This window comes from Lipomyces chichibuensis, assembly GCF_038497645.1.
Source record: "Lipomyces chichibuensis strain CBS 12929 unplaced genomic scaffold V1513scaffold_39, whole genome shotgun sequence".
Taxonomy (NCBI): domain Eukaryota; kingdom Fungi; phylum Ascomycota; class Lipomycetes; order Lipomycetales; family Lipomycetaceae; genus Lipomyces; species Lipomyces chichibuensis.
Genome location: NW_027117491.1, coordinates 65,561 through 82,059, shown reverse-complemented (window position 1 = coordinate 82,059; position 16,499 = coordinate 65,561). Strand labels below are relative to the sequence as shown.

Here is a 16,499-nt window from a genome sequence, read left to right as displayed (position 1 = left end):
GACCGCACACTTTGTTACCCGCATACACGCGTCTGCGCCGCACGCTTGCCCTTTAATTTGGACTATTGCACCAGAAACCAAACACCATACCAACCAACGACGAACTCCTCCGGCTACGTCGAGTGCATTTCTGCTCATTGCCTGGTTTTCCTTGCTCCACCATCCTGTTTGCTATTTGCAAGTCTGCATTCACATTCCTCATCGAGATCTACGTGGCCGCACCAAATTCCAGCATGGTGCTTCGGCCTCTCCTCAGTGCAACCTCGTCTTGAATTTTGTCGTTCCTTAAATAGAATTAAATGTCATCTCTCAAAATGGGACCTCCACGGATACCGGTCTCTCTCCACGTTCTGCCAGCCGGAGCCCTGCTACTCCGCGAAGATACCACAATCCACTTCCTCTCCCCGACAAATCTGAGTCCACAACGACAGCCGGCGGCCTTCGATGCGCTCTCATATGTCTATCCTCGTCCACGCGACTCTTCGGCTTTCGCATGTGTGCAAACGAGCCCGCAGCTTGCGGTCTCGATCTGGCGGTATATTGCCGAAGGCGAGCCGGAAGATCTTACATGTGTTTGCGAACGAACAGTCGTATGTCAGGATTCGACATCAGATTTACAAAGTGTGCCATGTTGCTGGGACATGGAAGGCCGTGAGATAGTTTTTGGTGAGTGGTTGCATTACATCAATGCAACATTTGCTAATGCCATGTAGGGCTGCCCGCATCCCGACTTGCAATAGTTGATCTATCCGACCCTGCATCGCCACCATCAATACATGTCTTCGCTACTCCAGACCTGTCAGAAGTGAAAGCGGTCGCGTCGAGTCCGCATGATGCGCATGTGTTTGCCGTGGCGTGTTCCTCGGGTCGCACGTTTCTTTGTCGACTGTCGCCGGAGAATAATAAAGATTCGGATAACCTGTTTGTCCCCGACGTGCTACATACATTGCCCGCTATTGCCGGGCGGCCTGCGGCGACATTAGCGTTTCATCCGACGTCTACTGACCCCGAGTCGCTTATGCTTGCAATACTCCACACGAATCCCAAAGATCTGGTTCAAGGTGATAGGAGTGAAAACGAGGAGGAGGTCCAAGTGTGGTGTGTTAATGTCAGAAAATCCGTGAATCTGATCCGACGGTTGCGTCATGGCGTTAATGCCAGCGGTGCCAGAGCCGCCGACAGGTTTTTGAAATGGAGTAAAAACGGTCGTGTCGTTCAGTTTGTGGGAAAGTAAGATAGCTTGCGTGCATGTAATCGGGACGGGAGGCTAACGCCATAGCTCGCTAATAATATACGACGTGCGACGGAACAACGGCGCCCAGGAAACAATTCGGACACCAGAAGGCACTCAGATTGTGGCTGTCGACCTCCATCGGGACTCGGGAATGGCGTGGGTGCTCGACAGCGCCATGCAGCTCCATATCTACGACTTGCTCCACTGCACAGAGATATTGAATACCAATGTCCAATTGGACACGTTTGTGCGATCGAGTTCTGCGCGAATATCGCATACGCCGAAATCATTCACCTTGTCGCCGTCAAGACTCTCGTCTGGTCCGGCGAGACAAGGTAAGGAAGGAAGCATATTGAGGCGGAAGTCATCAGATTTGCTTGCGTATTATCTTAATCAGCCTCCCGATTGTGATGAGAGTGTTGTAGCTGTCGAAGGGGCGGCCCTCGCGGCTAACTCGACTGAAGAGACGAACGAAGACGTCAAAGATGGCCATGACAACGAGCAGCCTGCATTTCCCGCTACAGCAATCCGAGTCACGTCTCCGATATGGACATTGACAGAGCCGGACGTGACCATGAAAGCAACAGAGGGACAGCAACAACAGTCATTGCTTCCGGATACATTCACGACTGAAGCGATTGACTTTCAAGAGCAAGCAGACCAAGAGCTGGCCATCCCGCAGCCGATTCTACCAGACTGTCTATTTAGCCATTTAGGCGAACTTATGCAATGCTCAGACACTGGCCTGGATTTCACCCCATCTACACCGTCAACGCCGAGAACGATACTGGAAATACTCTTTGGTTGGCCACCAGCATATGCAGGGACCTCAGTACGAGATCTAGTAGCGTGGGAGCGTCAGCGAATGCTATCCGGCACAACTGCCACTACCTCCGCATTCGTTCGGGTTATCCTGGACATCTGGATGCGCGATGCGGGTGGGAATAATCCTGTCCATGGTCTTGAACTGGCGTTGACGTCTCTCCAAGCGAGCACTTCGACACATAATATGACTGTCTCGATATCGTGGCTGGTGTACGCTCTGCATCTTGTTGCGTTGCAACACGACACATTGTCGCCGGGAGGTAGCAATGAAAAGCAGCAGATGGCGCGTATATTTACGGATACAGTGCTGATTAGGGATAAGGACGATTTTGGCGATGATGTCGAGGCTGTGCATTTAGCGACCGGGATACTGATCGGGTGTGGTCTCATCAAGGAGGCGAGAGAAATATATCGGACAAATGCTTACTATTTGTGAGTATTTAGTATTGTCATATATTAGGATAATGACTAATACTTCGAATTAGGGAAGCTACGATATTGTCGTTGTTATTTGGATTGCCGGTGGAAGAGATACTGCGAGATTGGATCGTTCAGGCTGCAGAGACAGGAGCCGCGCTAATTTCATTAAGATGGTATTTGAATTTATTCACATACTTAAATAAATGCTAACATTAACAGTCACAACACGATTACTTTCCTCGCAGCTTCAACATCACAGAAATCTGCCCCGCTGTTACCTTTACCGCGCCTGTACCCGCCCACACCAACAACACAGGTAACGCAAACGCAATTGCAAATCCATTCATCACCTCCGACGTCGACTGCGCCACAAACAACGGGGTCGTCGTCAGGTCTACAATCTGCTTCTCAGGTATCATTCACCACCGCATCATCAACAACAGCCTCTCCTGCTCCGTCAACATCGTCTACATCCGCACGTTGGCGACGGCCGGACTTGAGCATCCAATTATTCAAAGACGATCTACCCGCACAGTCACGGCTTCGTAAAGTCCGGAATCAAGCTCATTCTGCTACTACAGAATGTGGTACTAAAGGGGCCGAAGAAGAGAGTCTGCGGCCAGCCGTTTTTCCCACTCGTTCGGACTCGTTAAATGTATCGCGCTCTCGAATCCAGCAGCGAATACAGCGAGAAACGCCGGAAAACCAAGAGCAGCATCAACTATTAGCTACATCAATCACGAGGGAACGCACGATTATCAATACAAGCACGATTCCTCAAGCGAGTACAATTGGCGATACGAACCGCGAGGTGTCGAGTTCGACCAGCATCGTCGCGTCGACTGCGAATGAGAGTACGGCGAGACCTGCACCGACACTGGAGCGGCGGCCTACGCTTTTGAGCAAGTCCGGCACTCCGAGAGGCGGAGTGATGAAGTTCCTGATGACCGGTAGCAGCAACGATAACACTAATGCCGACGAACAGCACGAGAGCGGTACGACAGGGACAACCAGACCGGAGGGCGAGATAAGTGGGGTCCGACGCAATAAGAGCCTGCTGCGGTCGCTGACGAGCGGTGCAACGTTCGCTTATGCGCCGTTGCAGACGGAGGAGAGTAGTAGCGGCCACAGCTGCAATATTAAGGAAGAGAGTTCAAGTGGATCCGGTGGAAGTATCTGGAAACGATTGGGCAGCGGGACCGAGGGCAGCGGAAAGACCCGGCTGCAGCTATTCAGATCTGCTTCCGAGCGAGGGCGTGGGGCAGCTGAGTTGAAGCGCCTAGCCGAGCGTTCACATACCGGACCAGCGCCAGCACAGGCGCAAGTGCGCGGCCCCAACAGTGAAAAACACGCCAGACGGCGATCGACGGTCGCGTTTAACCGGAGTGACTGAGCAGACTCGAATGCGAGAGCTTCACATTGCGATCGTGATTGTTTTCGCTCGTAATTGGGTCAACAAAGAACAGGGTCGGGAATCTACAGTTCGCATCTAATAGAACGTCGATCTGGAATCGGATAATCCAATTCCGGAACTCCTGATCGCCAAATACATTAAACTACACCCGTGACAGAATTGCTAAGTACAAGCTCGTGCGCGCGAGATTGATGTTTGTTGACAGATAGTTGAGCCGGAGTCTGTTCAAGATATGAAAAGATTCTAAAACATCACTGACGTCAGCGCACGTGTCGCCGGTTGCCCGACCCTGCGCACTTTTCGTCACGGCCGCAGCTCCCAGTCGCGGACGTTGCCGCATGACCGCACGAACGGATCATGTAAGATGGTGAGAGTATACATGTGGGCACATCTCTCGAGTGAAGTCGCACTTGTGGTTGTGACTGGCCGATATTGTGAACAAATTGTGATGAGCCGCAGGGGGAGTCCCCCCGCATTGCAGTTCCGGGGGGATCCTTTGCACCGGTGCCAGCGTTGGGCCCACGCAGCCTTAGCAGACTCTAGGAAATTCACCTCAAACAAGGACTACATCGGCCACGAGGGGGGTGAACCCACGTCACCCCCGCACGAGAAGGTGTCCACCGTCTGCCCTAAATTGCGTATATATAACAGCCTGCTCCGCGCCATCTATTCTCCTCCGTTTTTCTCTCTAGACCGTCCGATCTCGATCAAATTATTTACATACTCTTTCTAAACACTTACTGAGTTAACTCATTCTATCCACAATGTCGTCGACTGCGTCTGTTCCCCTCTTTCAGAAGTTCAAACTACCCAACGGTGTGGAGTATGAGCAACCTCTCGGCTTGTTCATCAACGGCGAGTTCGTCACAGGCAAGGAAGGAAAGGCGTTTGAGGTTGTCAATCCTTCGTATGTCTGATTCAATGTAACCGGACTCGATCCGTCAGAACTAACTGCATAATAGCACCGGTAAAGTTGTTGGTAAGGTCCATGAAGCTACAGCGACCGACGTTGACATCGCCGTTGATGCTGCTGAGACGGCTTTTTACGACGGGCCCTGGTCTAAGATGTCCTCTGCCGATCGAGGCCACCTGCTTCTCAAGCTCGCTGATCTTTTCGAGGAGAATCTCACTATCCTAGCTTCCATCGAAGCTTTCGACAATGGCAAAGCCATCCAACTTGCCAAAGGTGATATCGGTGCGTGCATTGGATGCCTCCGATACTACGGCGGCTGGGCCGATAAGATCCACGGCAAGGTCATCGAGACCGGCTCCGGGTCGTTCAATTTCACCAAGCAGGAACCCATTGGTGTCTGCGGACAGATCATCCCATGGAATTTCCCGTTGCTCATGTGGGCATGGAAGATCGGACCTGCCATTGCGTGCGGCAACACTGTCGTTTTGAAGACTGCTGAACAGACTCCTCTCGGCGGCTTGTTCGCTGCAAAGCTGTGCAAGGAGGCTGGTTTCCCTCCAGGTGTCATTAACATTCTGTCTGGTAAGCGTTTTATTTACACCTCAGCTTTGTAGTTTGCTAAAACAATTAGGCTTCGGTAGAACCGCTGGTTCCGCCATTGCTTCTCACATGAAGATCCACAAAGTCGCTTTCACCGGCTCGACTCTCGTCGGACGACAGATCATGAAGGCTGCCGCTGAATCTAATTTGAAGAAGGTTACGCTCGAGCTCGGCGGCAAGTCGCCTAACATCGTTTTCGAAGATGCCGACATTGACCGTGCTGTTGAATGGATCAACTTCGGTATTTACTACAACGCCGGGCAATGCTGCTGCGCCGGTTCCCGTATCTACGTCCAGGAAAGTATCTACGACAAAGTCATTGAGGCATTTAAGAAGCGTGCACAGGCCAACGTTGTCGGCAATCCATTTGACGAGGCGACTTTCCAGGGTGCCCAGGTCTCCGAAGCTCAGTACAACCGCATCATGTCATACGTCGAGCTCGGCAAGAAGGAGGGTGCCACGGTTGAGGTTGGTGGTGAGCGCCACGGCGACGAGGGCTACTTCATCAAGCCCACCGTATTTTCCAACGTCACTGAAGATATGCGTATCATGAAGGAGGAGATCTTCGGTCCCGTTTGCGCTATCGCCAAGTTCAAGGACCTCGAGGACGTCATCAGCAAGGGTAACTCGACGTCATATGGTCTTGCGTCGGCCGTCCACACCAGATCCCTCAGCACGGCTTTGGAAGTTGCCAACAGACTTCGGGCCGGTACGGTATGGGTCAACAGCTACAACGCTCTCCATTGGGCACTGCCATTTGGCGGATACGGAGAGTCTGGCATTGGTCGTGAGCTCGGAAAGGAGGCGCTCAGAAACTACACGCAAATCAAAACAGTCAGTGTTAACTTGTCCTAATCGTCATAATCGTCGCAATCTAAATCGCTGTGGTGCAATGGGAAACAGTGTTGGCTGGATCAATCTGTGTTACAGTATATGCATGTAATAATCGGCAAAATAATATAATTTGGTTCAAACATTGCTTTAATTCACAATGAAAGCCCGATCTTTTCTTGAACCCTGTCCGCCGCATGAAGGAACTATTACCCCCTCAACGATGTGTAGTTATTTGTGCGTCCCTTATTTGCTTCGCTATTGGTCGCCTCCATCCTACTTCGCGGGTTCATTGATCTGACCTCATACGTAGTAACTGATCTGTCTGCGACAAATGCAACCAAGGTTTGAGCTAGATTTAACACAGGGTCTGGCGAATATTTGTAGTCTGTTTCCTATAGCCAATAGTGGAATACTCAAGTGGTGGCAGTATTTGAACCCAGATGTCATGTATAGAATCGCATGCTTGTGACGTATGACTTTTTGTGAACTAAAATGCGACTTTAACAAATATAACCCAAACCCGAGTACAGCAGCTGTCCCCTTGCGTTCCATGAAGTGACTGGCAAGATTCTGTGTCTCTGCCTCACAGAAGCGCCGCACGCCAGCTTGGAGCCATCGGCATTGCATGTCGTCACTTATTGTCTGCACTGTCGAATCGGTTGCATCTTGTCGCTGCTCCGAAAGCTTTGAAGTCGGCTGCAGAAACAAGTTTCAATACTTGTAGGCGTCGGTGTTTAATAATTCCATGTGGAAGCATTGGCTGCTGCGGTGAAGGCTCAAAGTCGATCCCTGCGAATCCTCGCAGTACTCGGCGGAAACAAATAGACATCTGAGCATCAACATGTCTTCTTCACAAATACCAGCATCCTCTACCTTAGCTACTACAGGCTTACGAGGCTCGCCATGTCCAGTGCCAACATGCACGTCCACATTTCGTGCCAAACGACGCGACGTAACAATCAGACAGCACCTCCAACTCTTCGCTGGCCGAGGCGACGAAGCCCACAGACTCGCCCTCGAAAGCCTCCAGCCCCGCCGTCCGCTCTCTCCCAAAACGCTCTCGAAACTGACGACTCGACGCTGGCGCGAAAAAGCATCACAACTCGCTCTCGAGAAAGCGCGACAGGAGCGCGGGGACGAGAAACTGGCGCCGTTGTATGATACCGCGAAGACTTCGGCCCGCATCGCGACGATAAGGGCCAATGTCAAGAGGAGGCTAGATGCCATTGCGTGTCCTGAGCTGCCGGAAAAGCCGGTGTATGTGCCTGCGCCAGTTGGTACTATGGAGAGTAATCTGTTTTACATCTGTCAGTCATACTTAAGTACATATTTTGGATCTGGGTTTAGAGGGACGGAGTATTTGTCGGATGACGAGTACGAGGCTGGAGTTCTTAAAGTCTTAAAGGCGTGTGTTGGTGGATCGATAGAATGCCGCATGGTTTGTTTTGTTTCTGTGGTTACTAGCGCTGAATTCAGCTGATCATAATGTTAGAAATTGCAACAATTAGCAAGGACGACCGCGCCGGAATTGACAGCTCCGCGGTATACCCGCGCTCTAACTGCTTTCGATAGCGAGAAATTGATGTCCAAAGCCATACGTGATTTTAGAGCATGGAGCGAGGATGACGAGCGACGGCGGGCAGAATATCGGGTTAAGTCGGCGTCATACGGCAAAGATTACGAGACTGCGCGACTAAATCGGATACGATGGGAGGCTGCACGGTTACCTGAAGAAATTAACAGAGTCGTTCAGGAAGAATGGGAAAAGCTACAAAGTAAACTTGAGCAGAAGCTTTTGAATGGAGGTTGCGACGATGACGAAGCTGAGCCAGTATCGGAATATCAACAAATTGAAGTAGAGGGACTTGACCAGGCAAGATATAATGCTCGACATAACCAGTTTTCATGACTGTTTTGTTGTTGCCTACATTGGCATTGGTTGGTGTGGCGTTTGGTGCGTTTGTAAATATATGTATTTGTCATTGTGGATGGTAGCATGTATATTATGAGTATCGGACCCGTGTAAAATTTGAATACCAAAAATTTTTATTGAGATTACCGCAGTCGTGCTTTGTAATTGGTAGCTCATCGAAGACAGATTGGTCTTCGCTAGTTAAATCGCGCAACGTAGTCAGAGATCTGGTTTGCAATCTGAATAATCAATCACCGGCTATTAAGATGAGCGTAAAGATAAATGCGCTTCCCCTTGGACAATGGAATTTACGAAATTGTCGTGGCTGGCTGTCTGGTGTTTAGAATGGAAACCCTAGGGTCTCTTTATATGACGATGCGATGTGGGGCGGAGTCCGTCGACATTTTTGACGGGGAATATGCTTGTCGATTGTTCGAGTTACGACTTACGAGACAACCACTTGACATCTGTCAAACTCAGAGGAACGAAGACGCCCATCGCCGTCGTGTCACACTACTGGTTCCATAATAATATATAACGATGTGTTCTTCAATTGCGAAGATCGGCCTTGCCATTGCCGCAATTGTCTCGGCTGTTTCTGCAGACGAAGAATTCAAGTCTTATCGACCCACTGATCAAGCTGCCACAACCACGTCTTCTCATCAAGTTAGGTCTCTCAATGGGTACGCTTTAAGTAATTGCGTTAACGGACCACATTGCTAACATGATAACTAGGCCCCCATTGCGAAATAACATGACTTTAGAGCAGTTCTATGCTCTACCGTTGTTGTCTCGAGTATGGAACTACAACTGGATGAACGAGATCTGGTTCTTTGCCATTGTTGTCGCATTTATCGCACTTCATGTGATTGGTAATTCTTGGAACAAGAGAAAGGCGACAAACTGGATGAAATCTCAGCTCGAGGTTCTTCGATCCCAGTTTTTCCAGGTCGGATTCGAAGAAAGCGTCACGACAATGGAGAGTTCCAGTATCCCCGTGTCGAAGTACCTCAAGCGAATTAGCCCTGTTGATTACGTTTTCTATACTACTGGTCGTCTCAACATCAGTATGATTCATGGAAAGATCACTATGCTTACCAGGCACAACATCATCATGATGGCCTTCGATTACGTGTTCTCTTTCCTCTTCAGTGCCGAACCACCGAAAGACCTCGTGGAAATCGTCGCGAGACCGACTGACTCCGACAAGTCATCTTACGACGGCTTTGTCTTTGCTATTGTCAACAAGGACATCATGAAGCGTGTGCGTGAGGATAGCTACGATCTGTCGCTCACAAAGACTACAGATCATCCCAAGTTGCCGGTTTCGTGCACTGTTATGTCTGAGTCTGCTGAGATCACTGAGACTCTTTTCACCCCAGAACTCTTGGCTGCTGTCAAGGCTGCCGAGAGTGTGTTGCAGTACCTGGTCATCAGTGACCTGCCTGTCGACAGACCGAAGAGGTATGTCCCACCTGTTTAGTTTAGTCACCCACTGGGCCTGTTTGTCTCTAACATAATTTTAGTGTGGAGGAATATATCCCTACAAAGCGGGCCCTTCTTTCTGTCAAAATCGCTAAGACTCCAGAAGAAGAGCAGAGCACCGCGCAACTCCTCAACGCGTTCCTCAACACTATCGATGTTGCGGTCGCCAAGGCTCATTGGAGGCCAGAGGTCTCGAGAAAGTTGAAGGCCACTCGTGAAGACGAAATTCGGAAATTAAAGAAGGTCGCTGATGATGAGAAAGCTGAGGAGCTCGCTAAGCAGCGTGCCAAAGAGAAGAGAGACCAGAAGCAGGAAATTTCTAAGTTGACGGCCGAGGAGCAGCGAAAGGCGCAACTGAAGGAGCGGGAGAAGGAGCTCAGAAGGATGCGAAGCAAGCAGGTCAGAAAGGCATAGGCAACATATCGGTGTGGCATGTATGTACTATCATTTTTGTCTTGTCGAGCGTTAATTTAGGCTTGTTGTATATTGGAATTTTTTTTGGATAGCATGACAGTGACTTATTATATAATATTGTCATCTTTGCGTTTGTCATGAAAAAAAGTTGATTTTATTCGCTCTAACTACCTGCACGGCGCAACTAAAGCGTCGTCGGAGGTATACCAGCCACCTGCATTTAAATTGTTCTCGATACTTTGCCAATATGCACTTTTCGTCCCACTTCCGTCTTTGATATCCAGGTCAGCTAACCGACAGCTGACCGCAAAATAATAGCCGTCAACTTCTATATGTGTGCTACGTCCGTCAGCATTGCATTCTTTAGTCTCCCTGGTCTTGTCTTCGTTCAACTCGGAATATATAATCCGCACGAATGCGGTGCAGTCCCTCACCGTCATCGCAGTCAGAAAATCCGTAGATTCTTCCGAGCCAGATGCATCTATTATTCCATTCTTGTCCATCTTGTCTTGTATATGCGCTAAAGTCTTAAACACTTCAGTATTTATAATGAAGTCAGTTAGTATCCTCCGTAATCTCTCCACTGTCAACATCGTCCCAGTTTTGATATTAAGCTGGTTAGGCAACAGGGCACGGACCGACTTCTCCACTCGTTGTCGTGACCCAGAAACCAAGTCCAGCGGACAAAAAACATATTCAGATGCATCTTTTGCTCGATACCGACGTAATGCGCAAGTCCGGCAATATTTCCAGTTCGCAGGTGCGTCCTTTGATTGGATCAGCCACTTTGGCTTAAATTCCAGCACTGAGACTTCTAATTTCTTTCCTCGATCTTCTCGGACCGCATAACTCAGCACCCCACTACTGCCCATTATTTCCTCGCGTCCCGAGAACTTCATGGGGAGATCTGAGCGTACACTTTCAGCTGTCATGTTCTCGACTAAGATCCCGTATGATTCACTGGTGTCTAGTACTGTGCCGTGACGTTTTTGATCCCGGATGCCCTCACTCTCGAGAACATCAAGTTCCTTGTTTAATTGCTGAAGAACTGCCCCGTCGAGTTTGACGAGCTGCATGGACGCGACCATGTCGGGTGCGAAGAGTGGAAGTATGTGATCACGGTTGAAGAAGTACACGTCGAGAGTGGAAGGGTGAGACGGCAGCTTCTTGCGAAGTCGCAGAAGATAGACTGACTGTTTGAATAATTAGCAATATGGGAATTATCGTTAGTGAAGTAATCTTACGTTTCGATGGTCGCTGATTTTGTAAATGATGTTGGCGGCGCCTTCGGCGACGAATGTCAGTGAAGAGGCATCCGTGATCTCAGCTGTTGCTGACTCGGCTAAGTTGCTCATGCTTCGATGAAGATGACCTCTAATACTAAAGTAAAAGCTTGCATGAGATCTCAACTCAATATGCGGTATTGTTTGTATGGCCCGGCAAGGTATTCCTCAACAGGCACAATCACGCAGCACCTACCCCTGAATAATAGGGTCAACTTCTGTTCCACAGTCAATAATTTTCGACAAGCGATTTATTACATTAGCCAATATCAAGCCAATATATTAACTCAAACCCATATATACAGAATTGCCAACGCAGTCTAGATATTTACAATCCGGATAAAGTATATACACTATTCTTTCTTCCCGGTCAACTTCCATCCACGTCCACCAGGCGTTCCAAATGGTTCGCACCATCCACCGCCTTTTACTTCCATCATCACCCACTCAAATCTAACTCCTCTAAATTCTCGCCAGCGTGCCTTTACATTGGCATCCCACCGTTCGTGAATCAACTTTTCAAGCATTTCCTTCCACTTTGTTTTGGCGAGAATATTGACCATCCACTTCCGAGTACGGAAAGCCAGTTTGAGAAATGAGCCTACGTTTGGGATCGAAATAAGGTACACGCCGGGAATGCCTGAAAGAACTAGAAAACCGACACTTAGGAGGTCGCGGATCCCTTCTTCCTCTGTTATGGCGGCTTCAGCAAGGTCTTCCTTCGAGAGCCGCGTGACTGCAGGTTTCGATTTCAGAAGGTCTTCGAATTTGTCTGGTACCTCTGTTAGCCGGTAGGCCAAACACCAAACACAATAATCGTACCAAAAGCCCCGACATTAGAAACTTTGTCGGTGTGCTTCATTTCGCGGAGAATCCGGAAGTAGTCTTTACTCTCAATAACCATGTCGCCGGCATTTTGATTGACGACCATTTTTCTAACAAGCCCCTTCTCTGCAACACGTTGAAGTTCTCGGTCAATAAATGTTGGATCAGACGGGAATAAGGCGTGCAAGTGAGATATCATGACGATTGGTGGTATGGACTACCAGATCGAATATTAGAATAGCCTTCTGTAGCGGAACATCCACTTACTTTGCGAAAACGCAACAATTCTGCGATTCCATCCCTATTCAGTCGAGTACCGGTCTCTGGCACGACATCCCACATCCTTGACAGGACAGTTCTTATGCCAATAGTAATATCCGACAATTTTGCCATTTCGCCCTCTAGAATATACGGTTAGCCACTGTAACCATACCACGCAAATATGCAAAATAAAAATAATTAGCAACCGATAGCAACAATCAGATTTGTGATTTCCAGTTTCTGTTCCCTCCTCTTTGCAGACCCGGACATGTCAGAGTCCGTTCCGCCAGCAGATCCATCCTGCTCAATTTCAGCCGCGTGGAGGACCTCGGATCCCAGAATATCGCGCTTCCGTTTGTTTCTGCGGACTGTCGACGACAGTGATGCAGTTAGCCTGACAGACATGACGTCTTATTAGGTCATTCCGCGTGTGATCAACATATGCCTGTCTACTCCTCGTAAATGTCGATATTTTCGCAGCGGCCGTGAAGTTTTGACTCGGGTCCACCAAATGTTGTTTGACATCGCGTAAGTAGCACGGCGCTTTGCACATAATCTTGCGCATCACCCCCTGTGAATTCATCAACGTCATCGAGACCTTTACATCCTCTCTCTTTGGAGAGCTACTAACACTATCGTTCGACCTCACCGTAAAGAAAGATTACGCCAGCAGCTACGAACTGCTTTCGGACATCTGCAACTATTAATTTCTTGAATTAAATAGACATGGCGAACGCATCAACTAAGAAACAAGCACAGGCTAATCTAACGGCTATCAAGAACCTCCACACGGCATCTGCGATCATCAACGCGCTGTATATTATCTCATATTTACTGTTCAGACGACCGAGGTCAATAACATCATATCTCATCCTTTCACTGCCAGCATGGATCATAGAATATCAGCTGGATAAAATAGGTACATTTTGCAGCGCATATAGTATGTTTATATAATTTTATGTTAATCGGTGTGTTTAGGCCGCCCGAAATACTCTCAGCAAAACGGCTCCCTGATCTATCCTGGTGAAGATCTCAGCCAAGCGGGGCTGACAGAATGGTTATGGGATGTTGTCTATGTAACGTGGGCCTGCGACATGCTTGGATTTCTTATCGGCCGGAGCTGGGTGTGGGTATTTTATTTAGTGGTGAGTTCGGACTACCCAAACTAAGAAGTCGTGTCTCTTGAATTACTTACGTGAAAATAGATTCCGGTTTACGGAACATATATGGCGTACACCTCGTTCATTGGACCTATGCTGAAGCAGAGAGCAGCAGTAGCTGCTGCAGCTGCTGAAAATGGTAGCCAACCAGAATCTGTTGGCAAGAAAAAAGAAAAGAAGCAAAAGACCAAACATGTTCATTGAGCACAAACATACTATTCCAATGTGTATAAATGTCATCGCATACTGTCTGTAAAAAGTAGAGCAGAGGCGTGTATAATAAATTACAGAGTTATGTGGTTAATGTTTGTGATTGTTATTAGTAAGCTGATCACTATTAAGAGTAGTACCCATGTCGATGGGAAACACTAGTAGATACAAGATGATTGGAGTTCGTGGCCGTTGCCTGACACAAACGGTGTGTTATACAATATCTAACAAGAGAAACCGATAACTGTAGGTCTAACAATCACCCACCCTAAGGAGCTTACAATTACACGACGTGTTGTAATTTGATATAGGTAACAAAAGCGCAAAGGGAAACCACAATATACATCAAAAACCGAACCAAATACCCATTTTGTTTCAAATTGCACTCGTTAGATAACTCCAAACGCCGGCAGCTGTACCCATGAGAGCGCCCGAGATAGCCATCGGCTTTATGCCTTTTGTCGATCTATACAGAATGCCGGTTATGAATCCAGCACCAATAGAATTGTATGCATCGTGGTAGCTTCTGTAGACGTCTATATAGCAACAGATAAAAGGTTAACCAAAAAAATGGTTCCCACTAGGTTGCAACCTGCAACTTCAAGATACATACCGAACAAACCATTAAAAACATTATATGATATAGCGAGAATCCCGGCCGAGTTACCAAGGTATGGGCCACGTCGTGTGACTGCGTTGAGGACAGAGTTGAGCTTCAACTTTGCAGTCGCGCTGGTCGGGGATTGCCGTAGCCCTTCAGCTAAACCGTAGGCGCCACCGAGAGCAAGACCTAAAACCCAAACGTTAGACTTACTGTGCTCCTAAAGGATTAACAACATCTGTTGAAGTTAAACACACCGCTCATGTACATTGTGCCGGATCCATAACATAGGTCGTCAGACCATCCTCTGGACGGGAGAAAACCCTTTGATCCGGGCAAGTCGCTCAATGCATCATCCTCCAAATCCAGTGCCTCCAATGCCTTGTCCAACCCAGCCAGTGGATGCAACTTCGAGACATCAAATGACTCTGCCGATAAAAATGTCGGCAGCTCTGGTGAGGGCGCTTTTGACTCCAACGGTGCCGTGCTGGAGTCACTAGTCGTCGGTGCTCTATCGACTACTAGTGGCTCATTCGATGTAACCGGTGAAGGCAGGCTCTCTGTATCCTTTTTTGAACCTCCGAATGGCCAGACCATGTTGCTATTCTCACTATCTTGGATGCGAGTTTGTGTGCAAGTAGAGCCGAAGTCTCGCGGGTTGATGGCGTTTCGAAATAAATTTTTTGAAATTTTCGGCAAGTTGGTTGGAAACTTCTCTAAGCCTCACATTTTAAGTTCCGTGACGTCGCCGCGCGCGAACATGAACGGATGGCAACGCCCAGAACTGTGACGCCTATGGATTTCTCTGCGTACAGTTAGACGATTTGTGGCGTATCCAAGATGTCGTTCTGGCTTTCGTACTTGCTTTGTGATGCTGCTAGGTCCGCAACAACAATCATTATATTTGGGCAGTGATTTTAATTACCAATCGCCTCGTTCCGAAGGAATACGAGATATTTAATTAACTGAGGTACTTAATTTGTCACGATGTCGTTTTATCTAGCAATTATTGGTACGAGAGACAACGCGGTATATGATCTTGAGTTCGGCACGTATCGTCAGGGGGGCGATGGAAAACCAAAGGTATATGATTCGATCTATGAGCCGGCTATGGGCCTGCTTTCTTGGGAAGCTATTTTAACGGCTGTGTAGTTTTCTGCGGATATGAAGCAATTGTGCCCATTCATCGTTCATTCGTCGTTAGATATTGTCGAGGAGATGCAGTGGAATACAAATGTAATGTAAGTGACAGTAGCGGTAGCACTAATCAATGCGGTATTTACTGACCATCTCCCAGGCACCTCAAAGTTATTGACAAATTTTACAATTACCTAATATCCTCATACATGACCGCTGGAAGTAAGTTGCACTTGTCCTACGACATCGGCATTATTGATTTGGTAACCTCGTGATAGACATCAAGTTTCTTCTACTTCATGAGACAAGAGCAGATGATGTTATACGCCAATTTTTCGTGGACTTGCACGATTTATATGTTAAAACATTGATGTCGCCGTTTTATTCCGTGGACCAGCCTATTACGAGCGCAGTGTTTGATCAGAGGGTAAAAATGCTGGCGAAAAAGTATTTGTAGATTTTGTTTGGGCATATATGATACAGGAAACCGCAGCATTAAATGGGCAGCACGGCGTTTCGTTTTCGGCATCTGGTTTGGTACGGGTTGTTGTGAATAGGCGTAACCTGAACTAAGTGTAAATACTATATATATTTTTGATCTTTCATGTTATGAATGATACTTGCATTTGTTGCGATCGCTAGTGGAGACAAGTCGACGTCATAGACATATACTGAATATCTTCTACTGAAGCTAACATTAAAATTGCTATGGCACGTTCCCTGACATATACCATAGCCATACAGATACAAATAACGAATACAATCAGGCATAGGGTCAGCCATGGTCATGAGTGTTAACAGGGTTTGAGAGAACTTAAATCATGGGGATCTGAAGTGTATATGCAAGCGTCCCTTATCGCTTCTTAGAAGCCCCGACGGAATGACATAACTGTACAATATTTGTGCAGTTACAGAATTAAACGTACAGATTTATGTACTTTACGTAGATATATTCCCCGCCGGCGGCCGAG

At 48.0% G+C, this 16,499-nt stretch overlaps 9 protein-coding genes across 9 annotated transcripts; 6 read left to right on the top strand and 3 right to left on the bottom strand.

Moving 5' to 3' along the window:
• Nucleotides 1-299: 299 nt before the first annotated feature.
• Nucleotides 300-2,689, top strand: V1513DRAFT_383953 (uncharacterized protein; the record flags this gene model as incomplete). The annotated part of the gene is made up of 4 exons (XM_066895155.1): nt 300-666; nt 714-1,230; nt 1,280-2,491; nt 2,545-2,689. The coding sequence occupies 4 exons, from the start codon at nt 300-302 to the stop codon at nt 2,687-2,689; spliced, it is 2,241 nt and encodes a 746-aa protein (XP_066751574.1).
• A 1,968-nt stretch (nt 2,690-4,657) lies between these two features.
• V1513DRAFT_427231 (aldehyde dehydrogenase domain-containing protein) lies at nt 4,658-6,261 on the top strand (the record flags this gene model as incomplete). The annotated part of the gene is made up of 3 exons (XM_066896213.1): nt 4,658-4,800; nt 4,856-5,388; nt 5,438-6,261. The coding sequence occupies 3 exons, from the start codon at nt 4,658-4,660 to the stop codon at nt 6,259-6,261; spliced, it is 1,500 nt and encodes a 499-aa protein (XP_066751573.1).
• Nucleotides 6,262-6,824: 563 nt separating this feature from the next.
• On the top strand, nt 6,825-8,295 carry V1513DRAFT_451256 (uncharacterized protein). Its single transcript, XM_066898936.1, has 2 exons — nt 6,825-7,678; nt 7,733-8,295. The coding sequence occupies exons 1-2, from the start codon at nt 7,082-7,084 to the stop codon at nt 8,147-8,149; spliced, it is 1,014 nt and encodes a 337-aa protein (XP_066751572.1). The 5' UTR covers nt 6,825-7,081; the 3' UTR covers nt 8,150-8,295.
• A 671-nt stretch (nt 8,296-8,966) lies between these two features.
• On the top strand, nt 8,967-10,051 carry V1513DRAFT_384020 (uncharacterized protein; the record flags this gene model as incomplete). The annotated part of the gene is made up of 2 exons (XM_066895158.1): nt 8,967-9,616; nt 9,679-10,051. 2 exons carry the CDS (start codon nt 8,967-8,969, stop codon nt 10,049-10,051), a joined length of 1,023 nt encoding a protein of 340 aa, XP_066751571.1.
• A 92-nt stretch (nt 10,052-10,143) lies between these two features.
• On the bottom strand, nt 10,144-11,500 carry V1513DRAFT_486705 (inositol-pentakisphosphate 2-kinase). The gene is made up of 2 exons (XM_066900505.1): nt 11,296-11,500; nt 10,144-11,244 (listed from the first exon to the last, which is right to left on the bottom strand). The coding sequence occupies exons 1-2, from the start codon at nt 11,404-11,406 to the stop codon at nt 10,219-10,221; spliced, it is 1,137 nt and encodes a 378-aa protein (XP_066751570.1). The 5' UTR covers nt 11,407-11,500; the 3' UTR covers nt 10,144-10,218.
• A 187-nt stretch (nt 11,501-11,687) lies between these two features.
• V1513DRAFT_460298 (serine-threonine protein kinase 19) lies at nt 11,688-12,358 on the bottom strand (the record flags this gene model as incomplete). Its single annotated transcript, XM_066899823.1, has 2 exons — nt 11,688-12,106; nt 12,157-12,358. The coding sequence occupies 2 exons, from the start codon at nt 12,356-12,358 to the stop codon at nt 11,688-11,690; spliced, it is 621 nt and encodes a 206-aa protein (XP_066751569.1).
• A 427-nt stretch (nt 12,359-12,785) lies between these two features.
• On the top strand, nt 12,786-13,881 carry V1513DRAFT_486703 (uncharacterized protein). The gene is made up of 3 exons (XM_066900504.1): nt 12,786-13,339; nt 13,399-13,565; nt 13,626-13,881. Exons 1-3 carry the CDS (start codon nt 13,147-13,149, stop codon nt 13,782-13,784), a joined length of 519 nt encoding a protein of 172 aa, XP_066751568.1. The 5' UTR covers nt 12,786-13,146; the 3' UTR covers nt 13,785-13,881.
• Nucleotides 13,761-15,106, bottom strand: V1513DRAFT_404510 (Tim17/Tim22/Tim23/Pmp24 family-domain-containing protein). The gene is made up of 3 exons (XM_066895585.1): nt 14,649-15,106; nt 14,404-14,580; nt 13,761-14,326 (listed from the first exon to the last, which is right to left on the bottom strand). Exons 1-3 carry the CDS (start codon nt 14,986-14,988, stop codon nt 14,166-14,168), a joined length of 678 nt encoding a protein of 225 aa, XP_066751567.1. The 5' UTR covers nt 14,989-15,106; the 3' UTR covers nt 13,761-14,165.
• On the top strand, nt 15,055-16,205 carry V1513DRAFT_451237 (Sedlin). The gene is made up of 4 exons (XM_066898935.1): nt 15,055-15,474; nt 15,544-15,632; nt 15,689-15,750; nt 15,807-16,205. Exons 1-4 carry the CDS (start codon nt 15,379-15,381, stop codon nt 15,983-15,985), a joined length of 426 nt encoding a protein of 141 aa, XP_066751566.1. The 5' UTR covers nt 15,055-15,378; the 3' UTR covers nt 15,986-16,205.
• The last annotated feature ends 294 nt before the right edge of the window (nt 16,206-16,499 follow it).

Excerpts from the sequence above, each read along its gene's own strand:
- V1513DRAFT_486705 (XM_066900505.1), bottom strand. The coding sequence starts at position 11,406 with ATGAGCAACTTAGCCGAGTCAGCAACAGCTGAGATCACGGATGCCTCT. Across the intron at positions 11,245-11,295 it reads AAATCAGCGACCATCGAAAC|TCAGTCTATCTTCTGCGACT; the intron begins GTAAGATTACTT and ends TTATTCAAACAG.
- V1513DRAFT_451237 (XM_066898935.1), top strand. The coding sequence starts at position 15,379 with ATGTCGTTTTATCTAGCAATTATTGGTACGAGAGACAACGCGGTATAT. Across the intron at positions 15,633-15,688 it reads CAGTGGAATACAAATGTAAT|GCACCTCAAAGTTATTGACA; the intron begins GTAAGTGACAGT and ends ACCATCTCCCAG. Across the intron at positions 15,751-15,806 it reads CTCATACATGACCGCTGGAA|ACATCAAGTTTCTTCTACTT; the intron begins GTAAGTTGCACT and ends ACCTCGTGATAG.
- V1513DRAFT_404510 (XM_066895585.1), bottom strand. The coding sequence starts at position 14,988 with ATGGTCTGGCCATTCGGAGGTTCAAAAAAGGATACAGAGAGCCTGCCT. Across the intron at positions 14,581-14,648 it reads CGGCACAATGTACATGAGCG|GTCTTGCTCTCGGTGGCGCC; the intron begins GTGTGTTTAACT and ends TTTGGGTTTTAG. Across the intron at positions 14,327-14,403 it reads TGTTTTTAATGGTTTGTTCG|ACGTCTACAGAAGCTACCAC; the intron begins GTATGTATCTTG and ends GTTGCTATATAG.
- V1513DRAFT_451256 (XM_066898936.1), top strand. The coding sequence starts at position 7,082 with ATGTCTTCTTCACAAATACCAGCATCCTCTACCTTAGCTACTACAGGC. Across the intron at positions 7,679-7,732 it reads GATCGATAGAATGCCGCATG|AAATTGCAACAATTAGCAAG; the intron begins GTTTGTTTTGTT and ends TCATAATGTTAG.
- V1513DRAFT_486703 (XM_066900504.1), top strand. The coding sequence starts at position 13,147 with ATGGCGAACGCATCAACTAAGAAACAAGCACAGGCTAATCTAACGGCT. Across the intron at positions 13,340-13,398 it reads ATATCAGCTGGATAAAATAG|GCCGCCCGAAATACTCTCAG; the intron begins GTACATTTTGCA and ends CGGTGTGTTTAG. Across the intron at positions 13,566-13,625 it reads TGTGGGTATTTTATTTAGTG|ATTCCGGTTTACGGAACATA; the intron begins GTGAGTTCGGAC and ends ACGTGAAAATAG.